The 20,059-nt window shown below is 52.6% G+C and overlaps 1 protein-coding gene across 1 annotated transcript; it reads left to right on the top strand.

The window, feature by feature from the left end:
• Window positions 1–1,653: 1,653 nt before the first annotated feature.
• On the top strand, window positions 1,654–19,877 carry MAPK11 (mitogen-activated protein kinase 11). Its single transcript, XM_038756771.1, has 12 exons — window positions 1,654–1,856; window positions 10,652–10,781; window positions 12,703–12,761; window positions 13,914–14,025; window positions 15,466–15,495; window positions 15,589–15,636; window positions 16,123–16,237; window positions 16,356–16,427; window positions 17,830–17,909; window positions 18,314–18,392; window positions 19,387–19,560; window positions 19,741–19,877. Exons 1-12 carry the CDS (start codon window positions 1,744–1,746, stop codon window positions 19,812–19,814), a joined length of 1,086 nt encoding a protein of 361 aa, XP_038612699.1. The 5' UTR covers window positions 1,654–1,743; the 3' UTR covers window positions 19,815–19,877.
• Window positions 19,878–20,059: the final 182 nt, after the last annotated feature.

Genomic DNA, 20,059 nt, shown 5'->3' on the forward strand with positions numbered 1-20,059 from the left:
GAGCGCTTACTATGTGCAGAGCACTGTACTAAGTGCTTGGGAAGTACAAATTGGCAACACATAGAGACAGTCCCTACCCAACAATGGGCTCACAGTCTAAAAGGGGGAGACAGAGAACAAAACCAAACATACCAATAAAATAAAATAAATAGGATAGAAATGTACAAGTAAAATAAATAAATAAATAGAGTAATAAATATGTGCAACCATATATACATATATACAGGTGCTGTGGGGAAGCTCCGCCACTTGTCTGCTGTGTGACCTTGGGCGAGTCACTTCACTTCTCCATGCCTCAGTTACCTCCTCTGTAAAATGGGGATTAAGACTGTGAGCCCCACGTGGGACAACCTGATTACCTTGTATCTACCCCAGCACTTAGAACAGTGCTTGGCGTATAGTAAGCACTTAACAAATACCATAATAATTATTATTCCCCTCTAGACTGTGAACCTGTTGTTGGGTAGGGACCGGCTCTATGTGTTGCCAACTTGTACTTCCCAAGCATTTAATCCAGTGCTCTGCACACAGTAAGTGCACAATAAATACGATTGAATGAATGAATGAATGAAAGTCACTTCACTTCTCCGTGCCTCAGTTACCTCCTCTGTAAAATGGGGATTAAGACTGTGAGCCCCTCGTGGGACAACCTGATTACCTTGTATCTACCCCAGCACTTAGAACAGTGCTTGGCGTGTAGTAAGCACTCAACAAATACCATAATTATTATTATTCCCCTCTAGACTGTGAGCCGGTTGTTGGGTAGGGGCTGTCTCTATATGTTGCCAACTTGTACTTCCCAAGTGCTTAGTCCAGTGCTCTGCACACAGTAAGTGCTCAATAAATACGATTGAATGAATGAATGAATGAACAAATACCATAATTATTATTATTCCCCTCTAGACTGTGAGCCCGTTGTTGGGTAGGGACCGTCTCTATACGTTGCCAACTTGTACTTCCCAAGCGCATAGTACAGTGCTCTGCACACAGTAAGCGCTCAATAAATACGATTGAATGAATGAATGAAAGTCACTTCACTTCTCTAGGCCTCAGTTACCTCATCTGTAAAACGGGGATTGAGACTGAGAGCCCCATTTGGGACAAAGGACTGTGTCCAACCCAATTTGTATCCACCCCAGCGCTTAATACAGTGCCTGGCACATAGTAAGTGCTTAGCAAATACCGTAATTATTACTATTACATTATTTATAAGATATTATTATAAATGAATCTTGGGCTGAGGCTGGGGTTTTCAGCTGGACTCCACCCAGCAGCTGTTGTGGCCTGGACTGGGACTGCTTTAGTACAGGGGAGGGGTATCCACTGGGAGGGAAGGGGGTGGTGGGGACATGGTGGGTGGGGGGGATGAGGACAATGGAGGGAGACGGGGACGCGGGGAGGGGACAGTGAATGCGGGGGTCCCTCCTGGACCTTGTGCGGGGCTGCCGGGGGAGTGGACGGGAATTGCGGCCTTTCCCGGCCGGAGCCACTGTGGGTCCAGCTGAGCATGGGAGGCGGGAGAGGAGAGGCCCCCCATCCCTCCTCCTCTGTCTGGTCCTTCCTCTTCCTCCTCCTCCTCCTCCCTAGTCTGGTCCCTCCTCCTCTTCTGTCCCTCCTCCTCTGTCCCTCCTCTTCTTCCCCAGTCTCCTCCTGCAGCTCCTGCTGGACTGGGCTAAACTGGGCCGGGACTGGAGCTGGAGCCGGGGGTCGAGGGCTGGGCCGGGGGCCGGGCGGTTCCGGAAGATGACCGATGGCGCCGGCTTCCACAAGCAGGAGCTGAACAAGACAGTGTGGGAGGTGCCAGGCCGCTACCAGAGCCTCAGCCCGGTGGGCTCGGGTGCCTACGGTTCAGTCTGGTACGTGCCGGGCCCGGGAAAGGGTGTTGAGGTGCTCCTCCAGGAAGGGTTGTGGGTGGGGGGGATGTCCATCATCTCTCATCAATCAATCAATCAATCAATCGTATTTATTGAGCGCTTACTGTGGGCAGAGCACTGTACTAAGCGCTTGAGAAGTACAAGTTGGCAACACATAGAGACGGTCCCTACCCAACAGTGGGCTCACATTCTAGAAGGGGGCTCATCTCCCCCTGACCCATCCCTCCCCGCCTCGAGGACCCTACCCTGGCCAGGACCATCTAGACTGTGAGCCCACTGTTGGGTAGGGACCGTCTCTATATGTTGCCAACTTGACTTCCCAAGCTCTTAGTCCAGTGCTTTGCGCACAGTAAGCACTCAATAAATACGATTGAATGAGTGAATGAATGAATGAATGGTGCTGCTGGGGACGGATTGCTGCTGGGGACCGATTGTGTGTGTGTTTATAATAATAATAATGATGATGGCATTCATTAAGCGCTTACTATGTGCAAAGCACTGTTCTAAGCACTGGGGAGGTTACAAGGTGATCAGGTTGTCCCACGGGGGGCTCACAGTCTCAATCCCCACTTTCCAGATGAGGTCACTGAGGCCCAGAGAAGTGAAGTGACTTGCCCAAAGTCACCCAGCTGACAACTGGCCCTTCTAGACTGTGAGCCCGCTGTTGGGTAGGGACCGTCTCTATATGTTGCCAATTTGTACTTCCCAAGTGCTTAGTACAGTGCTCTGCACACAGTAAGTGCTCAATAAATACGATTGACTGAATGAATGAATGAATGAATGAATTGGCAGAACCAGCATTTGAACCCATGACCTCTGACTCCAAAGCCTGGGCTCTTTCCACTGAGCCACGCTGCTTCTTTATGTGTGTAGATGTGTGTGTATCTGTCTCTCCGGGCTTGGATCCGTGAGGCTCTGACTGTAATTGTGTGTGCTTTGCACATAGTAAGCGCTTAATAAATGCCATCATTATTATTATTATTATTATTGTCTGTGAGGGTCTGACTAATGGTGTGTCTCCATGTGACTGTCTGTGTGTTTGTGTGTCGATAGAGGCCTGTATCAGTGAGGGTGTGACTGTAATTCTGGGTGTCTCTGGGTCTGTGGTTTCCTGAGGTGGGAGCCCTGGCCATGTGGCTGTTGTAAAGAGACATCCCCCTCTTCTCCCCTTCTTCTCCCTTCTTCCCCTACCTCACCCCTCCTTCCCTCCATTTCTCCCCTCCTTCCCATCATTCCTTCATTCAGTTGTATTTTTTAAGCAGCGTGGCTCAGTGGAAAGAGCCCGGGCTTTGGAGTCAGAGGTCATGGGTTCGAATTCTGGCTCCGCCACAAGTCTGCTGTGTGACCTTGGGCAAGTCACTTCACTTCTCTGAGCCTCAGTTCCCTCATCTGGAAAGATGGGGATTAAGACTGTGAGCCCCCCGTGGGACAACTTGATCACATTGCATCCCCCTCAGCGCTTAGAACAGTGCTTTGCACATAGTAAGCGCTTAACAAATGCCATTATTATTATTATTATTAAGTGCTTTCTGTGTGCAGAGCACTGTACTAAGTGCTTGGGAAAGAGCGACTATCCCTGCCCATAACGAGCTCACAATCTAGGGGGTCCCTCTCCACCTCCTACCTCTTTCCCTCTTTCCTCCAACCTTCTTCACTCTTTCTCTTCACCTTCTCCACCTCCTTCCCCCTACTTCTTCTCCTCCTTCCCCCTTCCTCCTCCTCACCTTCTTCTCCCACCTTCTCCCCTCCTCCTCCCCTCCTTCCTCCTCCTCCCCTCCTTCCTTCACCCCACTCTATGCAGAAGAGTTTCCCTAGAGATTGTTGGATAATTCTCCATCCTTGGGGTCCTTGCCCCCCTCCTCCTGTCCCGTCCCCCCCACCCCCTCCCACCGACTACTTAGCAGGAGATTTGTGACTCTCATTGGAGCCCCTCCCTCACAATTCCCCCTCCCATTCTTGGGAAAGCTGGTGTGTGTGTATAATAATAATAAGAATAATAATAATAATGTTGGTATTTGTTAAGCGCTTACTATGTGCCAAGCACTGTTTTAAGTGCAGGGGTAGATACAGGGTAATCAGGTTGTCCCACGAGGGGCTCACAGTCTTCATCCCCAATTTTCCAGATGAGGGAACTGAGGCCCAGAGATGTGAAGTGACTTGCCCAAAGTCACACAGCTGACAAGTGGTGGAGCCGGAATTTGAACCCATGGCCTCCGACTCCAAAGCCCGGGCTCTTTCCACTGAGCCACGCTGCACACTGCTTGTGTATGCGTGTTTGTGTGGGTGTGCACGTTTGAGACTCGGGTGGGGGAAGGGGAGAGGGCGGGGAGGACTCTGGATCCCTAAACTTTTAGCTCCTTATAGGCAGGGCATGTGTCTACCAACTCTGTTATATTGTATTCTCCAACTGCTTAGTACAGTGCTCTGCGCACCATATTCATTCATTCATTCAATCGTATTTATTGAGCACTTACTGTGTGCAGAGCACTGTACTAAGCACTTGGGAAGTACTGTATGATGCCATGCCACTGTGTGTAACACACCAGGACAGTGTGGGGTCATCGTGGCTCATTGGAAAGAGCCCGGGCTCTGGAGTCAGAGGTTATGTGTTCAAACCTAAGCTCTGTCAATTGCCAGCTGTGTGACTTTGGGCAAGTCACTTCACTTCTCTGTGCCTCAGTTACCTCATCTGTATAATGGGGATTAAGACTGTGAGCCCCACGTGGGACATCCTGATCACCTTGTAACCTCCCCAGTGCTTCAAACAGTGCTTTGCACATAGTAAGCGCTTAATAAATGCCATTATTATTATTATTATTAATTCATTCAATCGTATTTATTGAGCGCTTACTGTGTGCAGAGCACTTTACTAAGCACTTGGCAAGTACAAGTTGGCAACATATGGAGATGGTCCCTACCCAACAGCGGGCTCACAGTCTAGACGGTGGAGACAGACAACAAAACAAAACATATTAACAAAATAAAATAAATAGAATAGTAAATGTGTACAAGATTGTCGTGATTGTACGTCTATTAAATGATGACTCTGTGTGTATGTGTGTATGATACAGTAACTATGAACCTGGGACTGGATTTGTGTCTATAAGATGGGGTAACTGGGACCCTAGGACTGGTACCCCTGTGTGCATACAATATGGTGATGTAACCCTGGAACTGTTTGTGCATATATGAAATAGTGACTGCCACCGTATATGTGTGCGTGTGTGTGTGTGTGTGTGTGTGTGTGTGTGTGTGTGTGTGTGTGTGATTTGCTGACCCTGGCCTTGTGTGGGAGGGGAATCAGACAAGCCCCAGCCTCCAGGGCAGATAGAAAAGTCAGGGTGTAGGGAGGGCAGGGATCTGACCCTGGCTTGCAGGCAAGCCAGGGTCCTGGAGGTTGGGGACCAAGGGATCTGATTCAGTTCCTCTGGAGCTTGATGAGGAGGAGGCAGAGGAGCCCCCAACTCTTCCCCACCACAGGCGACCCCTCCCCAACCGCCCCTTCCTCTTCTTCCTTCTCCTTCCCCTTCTCCTCTTTCCCCCTTCTTCTTTCTGTTTCCCCTTGTCCTCCCCACTTCTCTTTCCTCCTTCTCCTCCTTCCCCCTTGTCCTTCTCCTGTTCCCCCTTCTCCTCCCTCCCTCCACCCCTCCTCCTCTTCCTCCCCACTGCCCCTTCTGCTTTCTTCCCCCTCCCTCCCCACCCGGCTCCTGCTCTGGCTCCTTCAAGTGCCAGGACCTGATGAAGGCCTCTCTTCCTTGGGGCTCTGAAAGAGAAACTTCAGGTTCAATCAATCAATCAATCAATCAATCATATTGTATGCACACAGGGGTACCAATCCTAGGGTCCCAGTTACCCCATCTTATAGACACAAATCCAGTCCCAGGTTCATAGTTACTGTATCATACACACAGAGTTCCCCTGGGGACCCCAGGGGGAGGAAAAGTGAACCCCCACCCCCATCCTCTACCACCCCGGGCAGGAAGTGTCTCTCCTAAGAACCGGATGAGACGCAGTGGGCTTACACCAAAGCACACAAGTTTGTGGTTTGTTACAAGGAGGATTTCCTGCCCGACAGGGGTGATAAAACCTGGGACCCCCCGAGAGAAGGGATGGGGAGGGGACGCTGTAACAGAAAGCACAGACCCCATTTATCCTGGGCGGGTGATCCCTTACCCACCTGGGGGGAGGGGGCTGGACTTGATGACCTTACAGGGTCTCTCTCACTTTGGATTCAAGAGAATAATAATAATAATAATGATGATGGTGGTATTTGTTTGGTCTCTAGACTGTGAGCCCACTGTTGGGTAGGGACCGTTGTTGCCAGCTTGTACTTCCCAAGCGCTTAGTACAGTGCTCTGCACACAGTAAGTGCTCAATAAATACGATTGAATGAATGAATGAATGAATTTGTAAAGCACTTACTATATGCCAGGCACTGTACTAAGCGCAGGGGAGGATACAAGCAAATTGAGTTGGACACGGTCCCTGTCCCATGTGGGGCTCACAGTTTTAATCCCCATTGTACAGATGAGGTAACTGACACACAGAGAAGTAAAGTGATTTACCCAAGGTCATACAGCAGACAAGTGGCGGAGTTGGGATTAGAAACCGTGACCTTTTGGCTCCCAGACCTGGGCTTTATCCACTACGCCATGCTGGAAGAATTCCCCCACCCCCCCACCCCCTCCCACTAGCCAGACCATCCCCCTGGCATTCATCCGGACTGAAGTTTCCTCTCTTCTTTCCTCTGGCCCCATGGCCTCCTCTGGCCCCCTCTGCCTCTGGCCGGTTTCCCCTACCCCGTGCTGCCTGGGTGCTTTATGACTAACCTCCTCAGGGGTGATGGAGGCTTGGTCTCGATATGAGGAAGGGGAACTGTGCCACAGGCTCCCAGGGCTTTTCCTGGTATCCTCCTTTGGGAAGACGAGGCTTCACCGCAGCCTCCCTCCTGCTTGGAATTCTCTCCCCCTTCCTATCGGACTGACCGCTGCTCTCCCCCTCCTCAAAGCCCTACTTATGTCACATCTCCAAGAAACCTTGAGTTTCATCTCCTCACCCTGGCTTCCCTCTTTACTGGCTCTCCCATTCTCTCAGTCCCACCCTTAAACTCTTAGGTACTCAATCCACCCCCACAGCCTTTATATAAAATCTCTATATTTGGTTGCTTCCCTGACCTATATTTATTTTAATGTCTATCTCCCCAGCTGGACTGCAATTTCCTTGGGAAGCAGAGTGGCTTAGTGGATAGAGCACAGACCTGGGTGTCAGAAGGGCCTGGGTTCTAATCCCAGCTCTGCCACAAGTCTGCTGGGTGACCTCTGGGTCTCAGTTACCTCATCTGTAAAATGGGGATTAAGAGTGCGAGCCCCATGTGGAACAGAGACTGTGACCAACCAGGTCTGCTTGTATCTACCTTAGTGTTTAGAACAGTGCGTGGCACATAGTAAGCGCTTAAAAAATACCTTACTTATTATTATTGAAGGCAGGGATTTTGTCTACCAACTCTGTTGTTCTTCCCCATGAGCCTAGTTCAGGGTCTGCACACAGCAGGTGCTCAATAAATACCGTTGATTGATTCATTGAACTGTCAGAGTAAACTCTGTTCTAGAGGAGTTCTTTTATCAGAGGTGTTCTTGGCCAGGAGAGTGAATTTCTCAGAAGGTGGCCAGGCCCTGTGAGGGAGAATCCTGGAGATTTCTCTGCTGAGAGGGTTTGGTCTGAGTGGATTTGTCTGAGAGGGCTCAAGGGATTTTTTCTGAGGGAATTTGAGGGGATTTGTCTGAAGGGGTCTGAAAGGGTTTCAGGGGTTGTCTTTGTCTGACAGAGTTTGAGGGGGTTTCTCTAAGAAGGTTTGTCTGAGGGAATTTGAGGGCGTTTGAGGTATTTTCCCATCCTGAGAGCTGGGGTACGCAGGGTGTGGATTTCTGAGAGCCCCCCAAGAATTAGGGGATGCAGAGGCATTGTCTATTGTACCCTGCCGCTTGCCCAGGCCCCAGGGATCTGTCCCTCAGCCCCGAGCCAACTGGGGGCTTACCACCAGTCAGTGAGAAGCAGTGAGGGGCAGGAGGGTGGCACAGGGGGCAGGAACCAAAATACCAAAACATTTTCCCTGGAAGCCAGTTTCTTGGCCTGAGGCAGGCTAACTGAAGCTAGTAGAGCTGGCTGGATGGGACTACTATGACAGTGTCGTCCCCTCCCCTGAGGGCCCCCTCCACCCGGGCTCCCCTCTCCACCAGTGGCCACAGCTTCTGTCTGCTCCCATCCTGGATTTGGGGACAGGGGAGGTCAAAGAGGAGGTTTCCTGGTCTGGAAACTGAGGTGTTTGAACCAGGAAGAAGCATCTCTCCCCCATCATCCAGGTGCTTCCAGGTGGGAGGGGATGGGCTCCCCACACCCAGGGCAGTTGTTTCTGTCCCGGCTGCCCAGTTTGGGGTCTACTTGGCCAGAATTTGACCAAGGGAGTGTCGAAGGGAAGAGGGATTTGTCCTCCGGAGCAGGGTCGGGGGAGGGTCTGTACAGAGGCAGGGGGTTGGACCAGATGACCTCTCAGGGGAGCCCCTGACTCTGGAACGGTTTGTTTGGAGGTCAGAGTGCCGAGGGGATAGTCTGAGCCAGACAGTCTGGCTCCCTACCCACTCCCCAATGGTTCTGTCTCTCTCTGGGGAACTGGGCTGTGGCCCCCTGAGCTCCAAGGGGCCCACGAGGCACTGATTAGAGAGAAAAATGAATTTGGTGGATTCTGGGCCCGGGAATTAGGTGGGAGGGCCTGGTGGGGGATGAGGAGGATATTTCTTGTGCATTTGCTGCATGCAGAGCACTGCATTGAGCACTTGGAAGAGTACAACGCAATAGAGTTGGTTGACATGATCCCTGCCCGCAATGAGCTTACAGTCTAAGCAGGGAGGTAGACACTTAAATAAATTACAGCTTGGTGGAACAAGCAAGTATAAGGACATGGAGAAAAAGTACTGTGGGTGTGGGGGAGGGTGACTAGCTAAGCACTTGCAGGGTACAGACTCAAGGGCATGAATGATGCAGTAGCATCACTTAAAGCGCTTAGTACAGTGCTCTGCACACAGTAAGCGCTCAATAAATATGATTGAATGAATGAATGAATGAATGCAGTAGGGAAGGAGAATAGGTTGGGGATGTTATGTTCCCAACTTGTACTTCCCAAGCGCTTAGTACAGTGCTCTGCACACAGTAAGCACCCAATAAATATGATTGAATGAATGAATGTTGCGGGCAGGGAATGTATCCCTTTTTTATGGTATTTGTTAAGCACTTACTATGTGCCGGGCACTGTTCTAAGTACTGGGGTAGATACAAGGTCATCAGGTTGTATCTACCTTAGTGTTTAGAACAGTGCGTGGCACATAGTAAGCGCTTAAAAACAACTCTGTTGTTCCCGGCTCCGCCAACTGTCAGCTGTGTGACTTTGGGCAAGTCACTTCACTTCTCTGTTACCTCATCTGTAAAATGGGGATGAAAACTGTGAGCCCCCCGTGGGACAACCTGATCACCTTGTAACCTCCCCAGAGCTTAGAACAGTGCTTTGCACATAGTAAGCACTTAATAAATGCCATAAAAAAAAGGTTGAATTACCACTGCCACTGGTCCCTGACGGGCCTGCTTGTTCACAGTAATAATAATAATGATGGTATTTGTTAAGCGTTTACTATGTGCAAAGCACTGTTCTAAGCGCTGATACTGTTCTAAGCACAGTAGGAGTGCCAGGGGGAAGGGGGTGCATATGTGTGATGGCATGATGTGTGGCATGATGGACTCAATATTTGGTGCCTGGAATCTGGGCACAGGGTACCCAGGCAGAACCATCAGGCTGGACCAGCTGTGGCCGAGGGCTTGTCCTGTCTGAACCCTCCCTCTCCCCAATTCAATTCAATTCAATTCAATCGTATTTATTGAGCGCTTACTGTGTGCAGAGCACTGTACTAAGCACTTGGGAAGTACAAGTTGGCAACATATAGAGATGGTCCCTACCCAAGAGAGGGCTCACAGTCTAGAAGCACTGTTCTAAGCACTGGGGAGGTTACAATCAATCAATCAATCATATTTATTGAGCGCTTACTGTGTGCAGAGCACTGTACTAAGCGCCAGGGACCACTCAGCCCACAGACCTGCCACCAGGGCCCTGAGGGGCCGGAGCCCACTTGGATCCTCGGGTCAGAGTGACCCAGGGCCAGCAGAGAAGCAGCGTGGCTCAGTGGAAAGAGCCCGGGCTTTGGAGTCAGAGCTCATGGGTTCGAATCCCGGCTCCGCCACATGTCTGCTGTGTGACTTTGGGCAAGTCACTTAACTTCTCTGAGCCTGTTACCTCATCTATAAAATGGGGATTAAGACTGTGAGCCCCATGTGGGACAACTTGATCACCTTGTATCCCCCCCCAGTGCTTAGAACAGTGCTTTGCACATAGTAAGCACTTAACAAATGCCATTATTATTATTATTATTATTACAGACACCCAGGGTGGCCCCACCCGTGACCCCCAGCCGGGGTACACGATCCTCTTCGCGCTTCCAGCTCACCCTGGGCTTTACTACAAACCAGGATAGCGTCTTTCAGGATGGGCAAGGCAGAGCAGAGGTGCAGAGGCGGGCATCCAGGATGGTCAGAGGATGGAGCAGCCTTGGCCCAAGCAGACCCGAGAGGGTCAGCCCTCGGCAGGCCGAGAGGCAGTGGGGTCATGGCTCACACGTGTGATGGACCCACGCCTGACCCGCGGTGGGTCCCGGTTTCTTCTCGTCTCCCTGATCCAGTTCGGCGTATGACACCCAGACCCGGCAGAAAGTGGCGGTGAAGAAGCTTTCCCGCCCTTTCCAGTCCCTCGTCCACGCCAGGAGGACTTACCGCGAGCTGAGGCTGCTGAAACACATGAAGCATGAAAACGTGAGTCGTCCCAGAGATGGATGGACAGAGACAGAGACCGAGATTGACGGACGAAGGGACACGAAGATAGGTTCGGGGGGAGAGAGAGAGATGGAGACAGAGCTGAAAGAAGCAGAAGGACAGAGACAGGAAGAGATGGAGAGAGACAGGCAGATGGAGAGAGAGAAAGAGACAGAGAGGCCCGCTCCGGGCCATCTCTCCAGATGCTGATGCAGTGTTCCTCCTTAATAATAATAATCATTCAATCGCATTTATTGAGCGCTTACTGTGTGCAGAGCACTGCACTAAGCACTTGGAAAGTGCAATTCAGCAATAAAGAGAGACAATCCCTGCCCACACCGGGCTTACAGTCTAAAAGGGGGGAGACAGACATCAAAACAATTAAACAGGCATCAATATAAATAAATAGAATTATAGATATATATACACACCAAAACAAGTAAACAGGCATTAACATAAATAAATAGAATTATAGATATGTACATGTATACACAAGTGCTATGGGGTGGGGATACGGAGATAATAATAATAATAACAATAATAATGGCATTTAGGTAGAGCAAAGGGAACAAGTTGGGGCGATGCAGAAGTGAGAGGGAGCTGAGGAAAAGGGGGGCTTAGTCTGGGAAGGCCTCTTGGAGGAGGTGAGCCTTCAGTAGGGCTTTGAAGGGGGGAATAATAATGATGGTATTTGTAAGTCTTTTCTACGTGCCAACCACTGTTCTAAATGCTGGGGTAGATACAAGATAATGAGGTTGTCCCACCTCCTGATCCCTCCTCCTCCCTCCAGATCCTCCTTAATAATAATAATAATAATGGCATTTATTAAGCGCTTACTATGTGCAGAGCACTGTTCTAAGTGCTGGGGAGGTTACAAGGGGATCAGGTTGTCCCACAGGGAGGCTCAGTCTTAATCCCCATTTTACAGATGTGGTAACCGAGGCACAGAGAAGTTAGGTGACTTGCCCAAAGTCACACAGCTGATAAATGGTGGTCAGGATTAGAATCCGCGACCTCTGACTCCCAAGCCCCGGCTCTTTCTACTAAGGCACACTGCTTCTCTGGCAGGAAGCCCTCTCCCCTCTCCAGCGCTGGTCAAGGGTTCGCTCTCCCGGTCAGCCCCCTCCCTCTCCTGTGTCCGGCTCCCCAAGCCTGGACAAAGACTATCTCATTCAATTCATTCATTCAATCACATTTATTGAGCGCTTACTGTGTGCAGTGCACTGTATTAAGCGCATGGGAAGTACAAGTCGGCAACATATAGAGGCGGTCCCTACCCAACAACGGCTCACAGTCTAGAAGGGGGAGACAGACAACAAAACAAACCATGTGGACAGGTGTCAGGACATCAGAATAAATAAAAATAAAGCTAGATGCGCATTATTAACAAAATAAATAGAATAGTAAATATGCAGCCCCTCGCCACCCTGGGACAGGAGCGTAGCCAAACTGAGAATTGTCGTACCCAAGACGGGGGGGCTGGGCAGGGCATATGTCTACCAACTCTCTTATATTGTACTCTCCCAAATGCTTACTATAGTGCTCTGCACACGGTAAGTGCTTAATAAACACCATTGATTCACTGATTGATCATCTGCCTCCTTATTGTTACATTGGACTCTCCCAGGAGCTTAGGACAGTGCTCTGCACACAGTAAGTGCTCAATATATACGATTGACTGACTGACTGACTGACTTAACTCTCCATCCCAAACTGTGGGCGACACTTCCCTGTAGCCCCCAAACCCCCTGTCCCCACAGAGGACCTCTTCCCATATCCCCGTCCAATCCCACCCCCTTACCCGCGCCCTGTGTCCCCCCGCACCAGGGACAGAAAGAAAGAGACATGCCATGGGGGTCCCGAGCTGGGGCGGGCAGGGGTGTCCAGCTGGAGCGTAAGCGGTCATCCTGTCTTGTCTTAGGTCATCGGCCTGTTGGATGTCTTCACCCCGGCCTCCTCCATAGATACCTTCAATGAAGTGTAAGTCATCCCCACAACCAGCCATGCTGGGCTCTGGGGGTCCCCCAAATATCACCTGAAGATATTTGGGGGTCCCTTGTCACTCACAGGCGGTCACACTGGGTTTGGGGGTGGTCCCTGGGCACCTGCAGACAGTCACGCTGGGCTCGGAGATACGGTCAATGTTCCTGCTGATTCTTCTCTCATCAAGGCAGCTGGGAGCCAGGGCGAGGGCCAGGCTGGGCAGACGCTAAGCTCGTTGTGGGCAGGGAATGTGTCTGTTTATTGTTGTTTTGTTCTCTCCCAAGCGCTTAGTACAGTGCTCTGCCCACAGTAAGCTCTCAGTAAATACTATTGAATGGACGAATGGAGAAGCAGCGTGGCTCAGTGGAAAGAGCCCGGGCTTTGGAGTCAGAGGTCATAGGTTCTAATCCCGGCTCTGCCTCTTGTCAGCTGTGTGACTTTGGGCAGGTCACTTAACTTCTCTGAGCCTCAGTTCCCTCATCTGGAAAATGGGGATTAAGACTGTGAGCCCCACGTGGGACAACCTTGATTACCTTGTATCCCTCCCAGCGCTTAGAACAGTGCTTGGCACATAGTAAGCGCTTAACAGATACCAACATTATTATTATTTGGAGTCAGAGATCATGGGTTCAAATCCCAGCTCCGCCAACTGTCAGCTGTGTGACTTTGGGTAAGTCACTTCACTTCTCTGGGCCTCAGTGACCTCATCTGTAAAAATGGGGATGAAAACTGTAAGCCCCCCCGTGGGACAACCTGATCACCTTGTAACCTCCCCAGCGCTTAGAACAGTGCTTTGCACATAGTAAGCGCTTACTAAATGCCATCATTATTATTATTATTATTATGAATGAATGAATGCCCAGCTTGGGAAGTGGACACCTTGCGGGTGGGGAATTGTAAAGGCCCCGAAGGAGGCACCAGATATATTTGGTGGCCACCTCTGGGCATCCGGAGGAGAGGGCGTGTGGGCCTGTGGTGACGGAGTGTCAGGGGAGGGAGGAATTTGGGTGGGGGGTTTGCGGGTGCCTCTGTTCGGGCCTATCCTGCCCATGGCGTTCTCCAACTGCCCTCTACCCCTTCCACGGTCCTGCCCGTCCAAACCCACAGCCCTACCCACTGCCCGTAGCTGTGCTCACCACCTTCCCGCAGGTACCTGGTGACCAACCTGATGGGAGCCGACCTAAACAACATCGTCAAGTGCCAGAAGCTGACGGACGACCACATCCAATTCCTCATCTATCAGCTTCTCCGGGGCCTGAAGGTGAGAAGCCCCGTGCGTGTGCCCGGGCAGGGGTGTTTTTGTGTTTGCCCAGGTGTGTGCCTCTGTGTTTGCGAGTGAATTCATTCTATCGTATTTATTGAGCGCTTACTGTGCGCAGAGCACTGTACTAAGCGCTTGGGAAGTCCAAGTCGGCGACATCTAGAGACGGTCCCTACCCAACGACGGGCTCACAGTCTAGAAGGGGGAGACAGACAACAAAACAAAACATGTGGACGGGTGTCAAGTCGTCAGAACAAATAGAATTAAAGCTAAATGCACATCATTAACAAAATTAATAGACTGGTAAATATGTACAAGTAATAAATAGAGTAATAAATCTGTACAAACGTATATACAGGTGCTGTGGGGAGGGGAAGGAGGTAGGACGGGGGGATGGGGAGGAGGAGAGGAAAAAGGGGGCTCAGTCTGGGAAGGCCTCTTGGAGGAGGTGAGCTCTCAGTAGGGCTTTGAAGGGAGGAAGAGAGCTAGCTTGGCGGATGTGCGGAGGGAGGGCATTCCGGGCCAGGGGGAGGACGTGGGCCGGGGGTCGACGGCGGGATGGGCGAGAATGAGGCCCGGTGAGGAGGTTAGCGGCAACAGAGGAGCGGAGGGTGTGGGCTGGGCTGGAGAAGGAGAGAAGGGAGGTGAGGTAGGAAGGGGCGGAGGTGAAAGTGTAATAGCGTTTGATGGGCGTATGAATGTTTGCATGCTGAGTTGTGCATGTGTGCACACTTTTGTGCATGAGTGTGCGTGTGTGAAGCAGCATGCCGTAATTGGTAGTGTCCCAGGAGTCAGAAGGTAATGTGTTCTAATCCTGGCTCTGCCACTTGTCTGCTGTGTGACCTCGGGCGTGTCACTTCACTTCTCTGGGCCTCAGTTACCTTATCTGTAAAATGGGGATTGAGGCTATGAGCCCCATGTGGGACAGGGACTGTGTCCAACCCAATTTGCTTGTATCTATCCCAGTTCTTAGTACAATGCCTGGCACATAGTAAGTGCTTAACAAATATTATTATTATTATGTGTGTGCAGTTTAAGGCCAAGGCGCTAGAACAGACCCCACAGTTCCTCCCCCAGACAGGGATCTGGGTGGCTCCAAGAGTAGCTAGCAAGCCACAATAGCCCAAAACCTTATTCCTGCCCATAGGGCCCAGTGACCAATGGAAATCAGGTAGTGAGGGGAATAGAAACCAGGCAGTGGGCCCGCTTGCCGGTTCTCCTTTCAATTCCATTACGGTGTAGGTTGTCCCGGCATCAAGGATGCGGGGGGGGCCACACTGGAGCCACCATTTCAGGGGGCGAGGGGATGGGGAGACCCAGGATCGGGGTTGGGGTTGGCAGTCCAGGGGAGGTGGTGGGAGTGGGTGGGCGTGGGGGGCGAAGGAGGGGTTGTCCAGCTGTCTATCCAGGACCCTCATGCCTCTCCCCTTCGGCCCGCAGTACATCCACTCAGCGGGGATAATCCACAGGGTGAGTAGAGGGGTGGTCGGATGGCTGGGGGTGGGGCCGGGGTCTCCCCTCAGGGGTCCCTGGCTGGACCGACACCTCTTTGCCCTGCCCCAGGACTTGAAGCCCAGCAACCTGGCCGTGAACGAGGACTGCGAACTGCGGGTAGGGACCCTCGCCCTCGGAATCATCCCCCGTCTCGGGGCCCGCTGAGCTTCTGACAGACAGACCCCCGCTCGGGTGGGGACCCAAGCCGCTTCCTCCACAGCTTCTGAAAACTTCCCCTCCAGACCTGCACTCAACCCCAGGGCCCGGCTTGGAGCCTGGGCCTACCCCTGCAGAGAACGGGCCCAATTCAATTCAATTCAGTCGTATTTATTGAGCGCTTACTGTGTGCAGAGCACTGTACTAAGCGCTTGGGAAGTACAAGTTGGCAACATATAGAGACGGTTCCTACCCAACAGTGGGCTCACACTCTAGCCCAGCCCGGCTTAAGAAGGGGCTATCTCCTCCAGGACAGGGAGGGAACAGGAGCATCCCCCGCAGCCGGCATGCTCTCCCCCACTCTCGGTCCAGTGCTCTGGCCGCAGCCGCAGCTCCCTGTCGGTGCTCTGAACTGACGGATTGTCCGGGACCCTCTGTGCCCTCTAGATCCTGGACTTCGGCCTCGCCCGCCAGGCGGATGACGAGATGACCGGCTATGTGGCTACGCGCTGGTACCGTGCCCCGGAGATCATGCTCAATTGGATGCACTACAACCAGACAGGTAGGTGGTTCTGGGGCATCGGGCGGAGGCCAGCGCTCTGGCCCATTCTCCCCCCACCCCCCGCCCAATCCCGGCCTCCCCAAATCCCACCAGCCCCACGTTCCCCTCTCTCTGGCAGTGGACATCTGGTCAGTTGGCTGTATCATGGCGGAGCTCCTGAAGGGTGAAGCGCTCTTCCCCGGCAACGACTGTATCCTTGATGTGAACCTCGACTCTGACCCCACATGCGGCGGAGGGCCCCCCAACCCCAGGCCAGGATGGAGCCAAGGGGATCAAAGTGTTGAGGGACGAGGGGGGGGGCGATGGTCCATTTGGGCAGCCACGGCCATGCCTGTCTGTCCCTTTCTGCCATTCATTCATTCATTCAATCGTACTGTGTGCAGAGCACTGTACTAAGCGCTTGGGAAGTACAAGTTGGCAACATATAGAGACGGTCCCTACCCAACAGTGGACTCACAGGCTAGAAGACCAGTGACCGATGAGGAGTGCCCAGGGAGCCCAGGAAAGTTCTCATGAGCTCCAGCAGCAGAGACCTCCACCTGGTGACCCGTCAGGGCTGGGGATCAGGGGGCTCGATGTGGGCAGGGAATGTATCTGTTTATTGTTGTACTGTACTCTCCCAAGTGCTTAGTACAGTGCTCTGAGCACAGTAAGCGCTCAATAAATAGAACTGAATGAATAAATGAAAAGCTGGTTTGATTGGAGCCACCAGGGCTTAGAAGAGACTGACTCAGGAAAAATAATAATAATAATGATGGCATTTATTAAGTGCTTACTACGTGCAAAGCACTCTTCTAAGCGCTGGGGAGGTTACAAGGTGATCAGGTTGTCCCCCGTGGGGCTCACAGTCTTAATCCCCTTCCTGGGGGGAGGAGGGCTTTTGGGGAGGGTTGAAGAGAGGGGATGAAGTGTGCTTTGGCATAGAGGGGCGGGGAGGGCACGATGTAGTTTTGGGGGCAGGGGTCTGACAACGGATGAGAGGGGCACCAGGGAAAGTCCTGTCCAGCAGGGTTGACTCTGGGGCGCACTCTATAATAATAATAATAACAATAATAATAATAATAATAATGGTATTTGTTAAGCGCTTACAATGTGCAAAGCACTGTTCTAAGTGCTGGGGAGGTTACAAGGTGATCAGGTTGTCCCACGGGGGGCTCACAGTCTTCACCCCCATTTTACAGATGAGGTAACTGAGGTCCGGAGAAGTTAAGTGACTTGCCCAAGGTCACACAGCTGACAAGTGTGACTTGAGACTTTTAGACTGTGAGCCCACTGTTGGGTAGGGACTGTCTCTATATGTTGCCAATTTGTACTTCCCAAGCGCTTAGTACAGTGCTCTGCACATAGTAAGCGCTCAATAAATACGATTGATGATGAAGTGGTGGAGTTGGGATTCGAACTCATGACCTCTGACTCCCAAGCCCATGCTCTTTCTCTGTATGATTGAACGAAATAATTCATTCAATGGTATTGATCGAGCACTTACTGTGTGCAGAGCACTGTACTAAGCGCTTGCTGGTGGGGTCCCCACCTCCTTCCCGGGGTTTGGCCATGCCCCGCAGCTGCATCGGCATTTCCCTGAGCCCGGGCAGACATTGACCAGCTCAAGAGGATCATGGAGGTGGTGGGGACGCCCAGCTCGGAGCTGCTGAAGAAGATCTCCTCAGAGCACGTGAGTCCCTGGCCGGCCCGGACCAGACCGCTGGTGACCGAGGGCAGAGGGCTGCTACAGGACGGGGTGCAAGGGATTCCAGCTTTAGGGGGGCCGGGGAATGGTGGGAGTTGCAGATGGGGGATGGGGAGAAGCTGCCCGTCGAGGGGCGGGAGGTGTAGCAGGAGGAGAGGGTGGTGGGAATCCGGTACCCTCATCGTCCCTTTGCCTGAAGGAAGACCCTCTTCCCTCTGCCTGCCTTGAATGAGGATGGGGGGCCGGAAGAAAGACTCCCCTGGGGATTGGGGGGCGGGTTGGAGCATCACCGGGGCATTAAAGATAGAAGGGGAAACAACTCCTTACCCCTCGTACCCCGTGGGCTTTGCTTTTATCTGGAAATTGTTTAACTGGCTGTTCGCCCACAGGCCAGGAAATACATTGAGTCTCTGCCACATATGCCAGAGCAGGATCTGAAGCGGGTGTTTCGAGGGGCCAATCCGCTTGGTGAGGAGGGGGCATTGCCGGGTTGGGGGTCAGATAGGGAGGGTTCCCAGTCCTACGTCCCCCTGGCTTGTCTCTTCCTCCAGTCCGACGTTCTCCCATCCTGTCTCATCCCGCTCCCAATCCTCTGCCCCCTGGCCTGTCTCCCCCCAAGTCCTCTGCCCACCAGACTGTCTCCCTCTGAAGTCCTCTGTCCCCCTGGACTGTCTCTTCCCACAGTCCAATGTCCCCCCCTCCGCGAGCCTATCTTCCCCCCACAGTCCTCTGTCCCGCCAGACTGTCTCCCCGCTGAGTCCTCTGTGCCCCAGCTTGACCCCCTCCATGCTGTCCTCTGCCACCCGGACTGTCTCCTTCCCAGTCCTCTGCCCTCCGGACTATCTCCCCCTCAAAGTCCTCTGTCCCTCCGGCCCGTCTCCCCCACCCACTCAGTTCTCCATCCCCTCTGTCCGTCTCCTCCACCCAGGCCTCTCTCCTCTCGGCCTATCTCCCTCAACCATCCTCTCTCCTCCCGGCCTGTCTCCCGTCCCCTAGTCCTACCTCCTCCGATCTTGATCTCCCGAGCCCCCACAGTAAAGGCAGGGTGCTCGGCTGCTTTAATAATAATAATAATAATAATAATGATGGCTTTTTTTAAGTGCTTACTATGTGCAAAGCACTGTTCTAAGCGCTGGGGAGGTTACAAGGTGATCAGATTGTCCCATGGGGGGGCTCACAGTCTTCATCCCCATTTTACAGATGAGGGAACTGAGGCCGAGAGAAGTTAAGTGACTTGCCCAAAGTCACACAGCTGACAAGGGTGACTCCAAAACCCGGGCTCTTTCCACTGAGCCACGCTGCTTCTCAATGTCTTTATCCTGTCTATCCCGGCCGTGGGAGGGGGTTTTGCCGGAGAGCGGATGTGGGCATAGCGGAAGTATTTTCAATCTGCCCTCTTCCCCCACCCGCCCCATCCGCGGTCCATCGTCCGTCCGTCCAACCGCCATCCGCCGGCACCCAGCTGTGGACCTCCTGGAGAAGATGCTCGTCCTGGACAGCGAAAGGAGGGTCAGTGCGGCCGAGGCTCTGGCTCACGCTTACTTCGCCCAGTACCAGGACCCCGAGGATGAGCCCGAGGCCGAGCCCTACGACGAGACCATCGAGAACAAGGAGAGAACAGTGGATGAGTGGCGAGGTGGGCATGGCCCCCTGGCTCCTCCTCAGTCAATCAGTTAATTGCGGGGGGGCAGTGGCGGGGGTGGGGGCAGAGTCCCGGGGCAGAAGGGCAAACTCTCATAGAGGGGTTCCGGCTGGTTTTCCGGATCGGGGGTGTGTGAGCTTTCCTTGGGGATCATTCATCTTGTCTATCCTCCAGAGCTCACGTATGGGGAGGTGGTCAGCTTCAAGCCTCCAGACTTCAAGCTGGACACAGTGGAGATTGAGCCGTGAGCCCTGCTGCCCTGGCTGGAGGAGGAGTAGGAGGACGGCAAGGAGGAGGAGGAGGAGGAGGAAGAGGAGGAGAAGGAGGAGGAGGAGAAGAAGAAGACCAGGAGGAGGAGGAGGGCAAGGCCCTACTGGGAGAGCCTGAATGTTCCCAGGTTCTGTCCTGGGGGGCCAGTGGGTGGGGGGAAGGCTCAATGCAGGCCTGAACTCCAGAAGCCCCCCACCCGGCCCCTGGGCGGCCCCGGGTGGAG

The sequence above is a fragment of the Tachyglossus aculeatus genome, chromosome 14 (assembly GCF_015852505.1).
Source record: "Tachyglossus aculeatus isolate mTacAcu1 chromosome 14, mTacAcu1.pri, whole genome shotgun sequence".
NCBI classification, from domain to species: domain Eukaryota; kingdom Metazoa; phylum Chordata; class Mammalia; order Monotremata; family Tachyglossidae; genus Tachyglossus; species Tachyglossus aculeatus.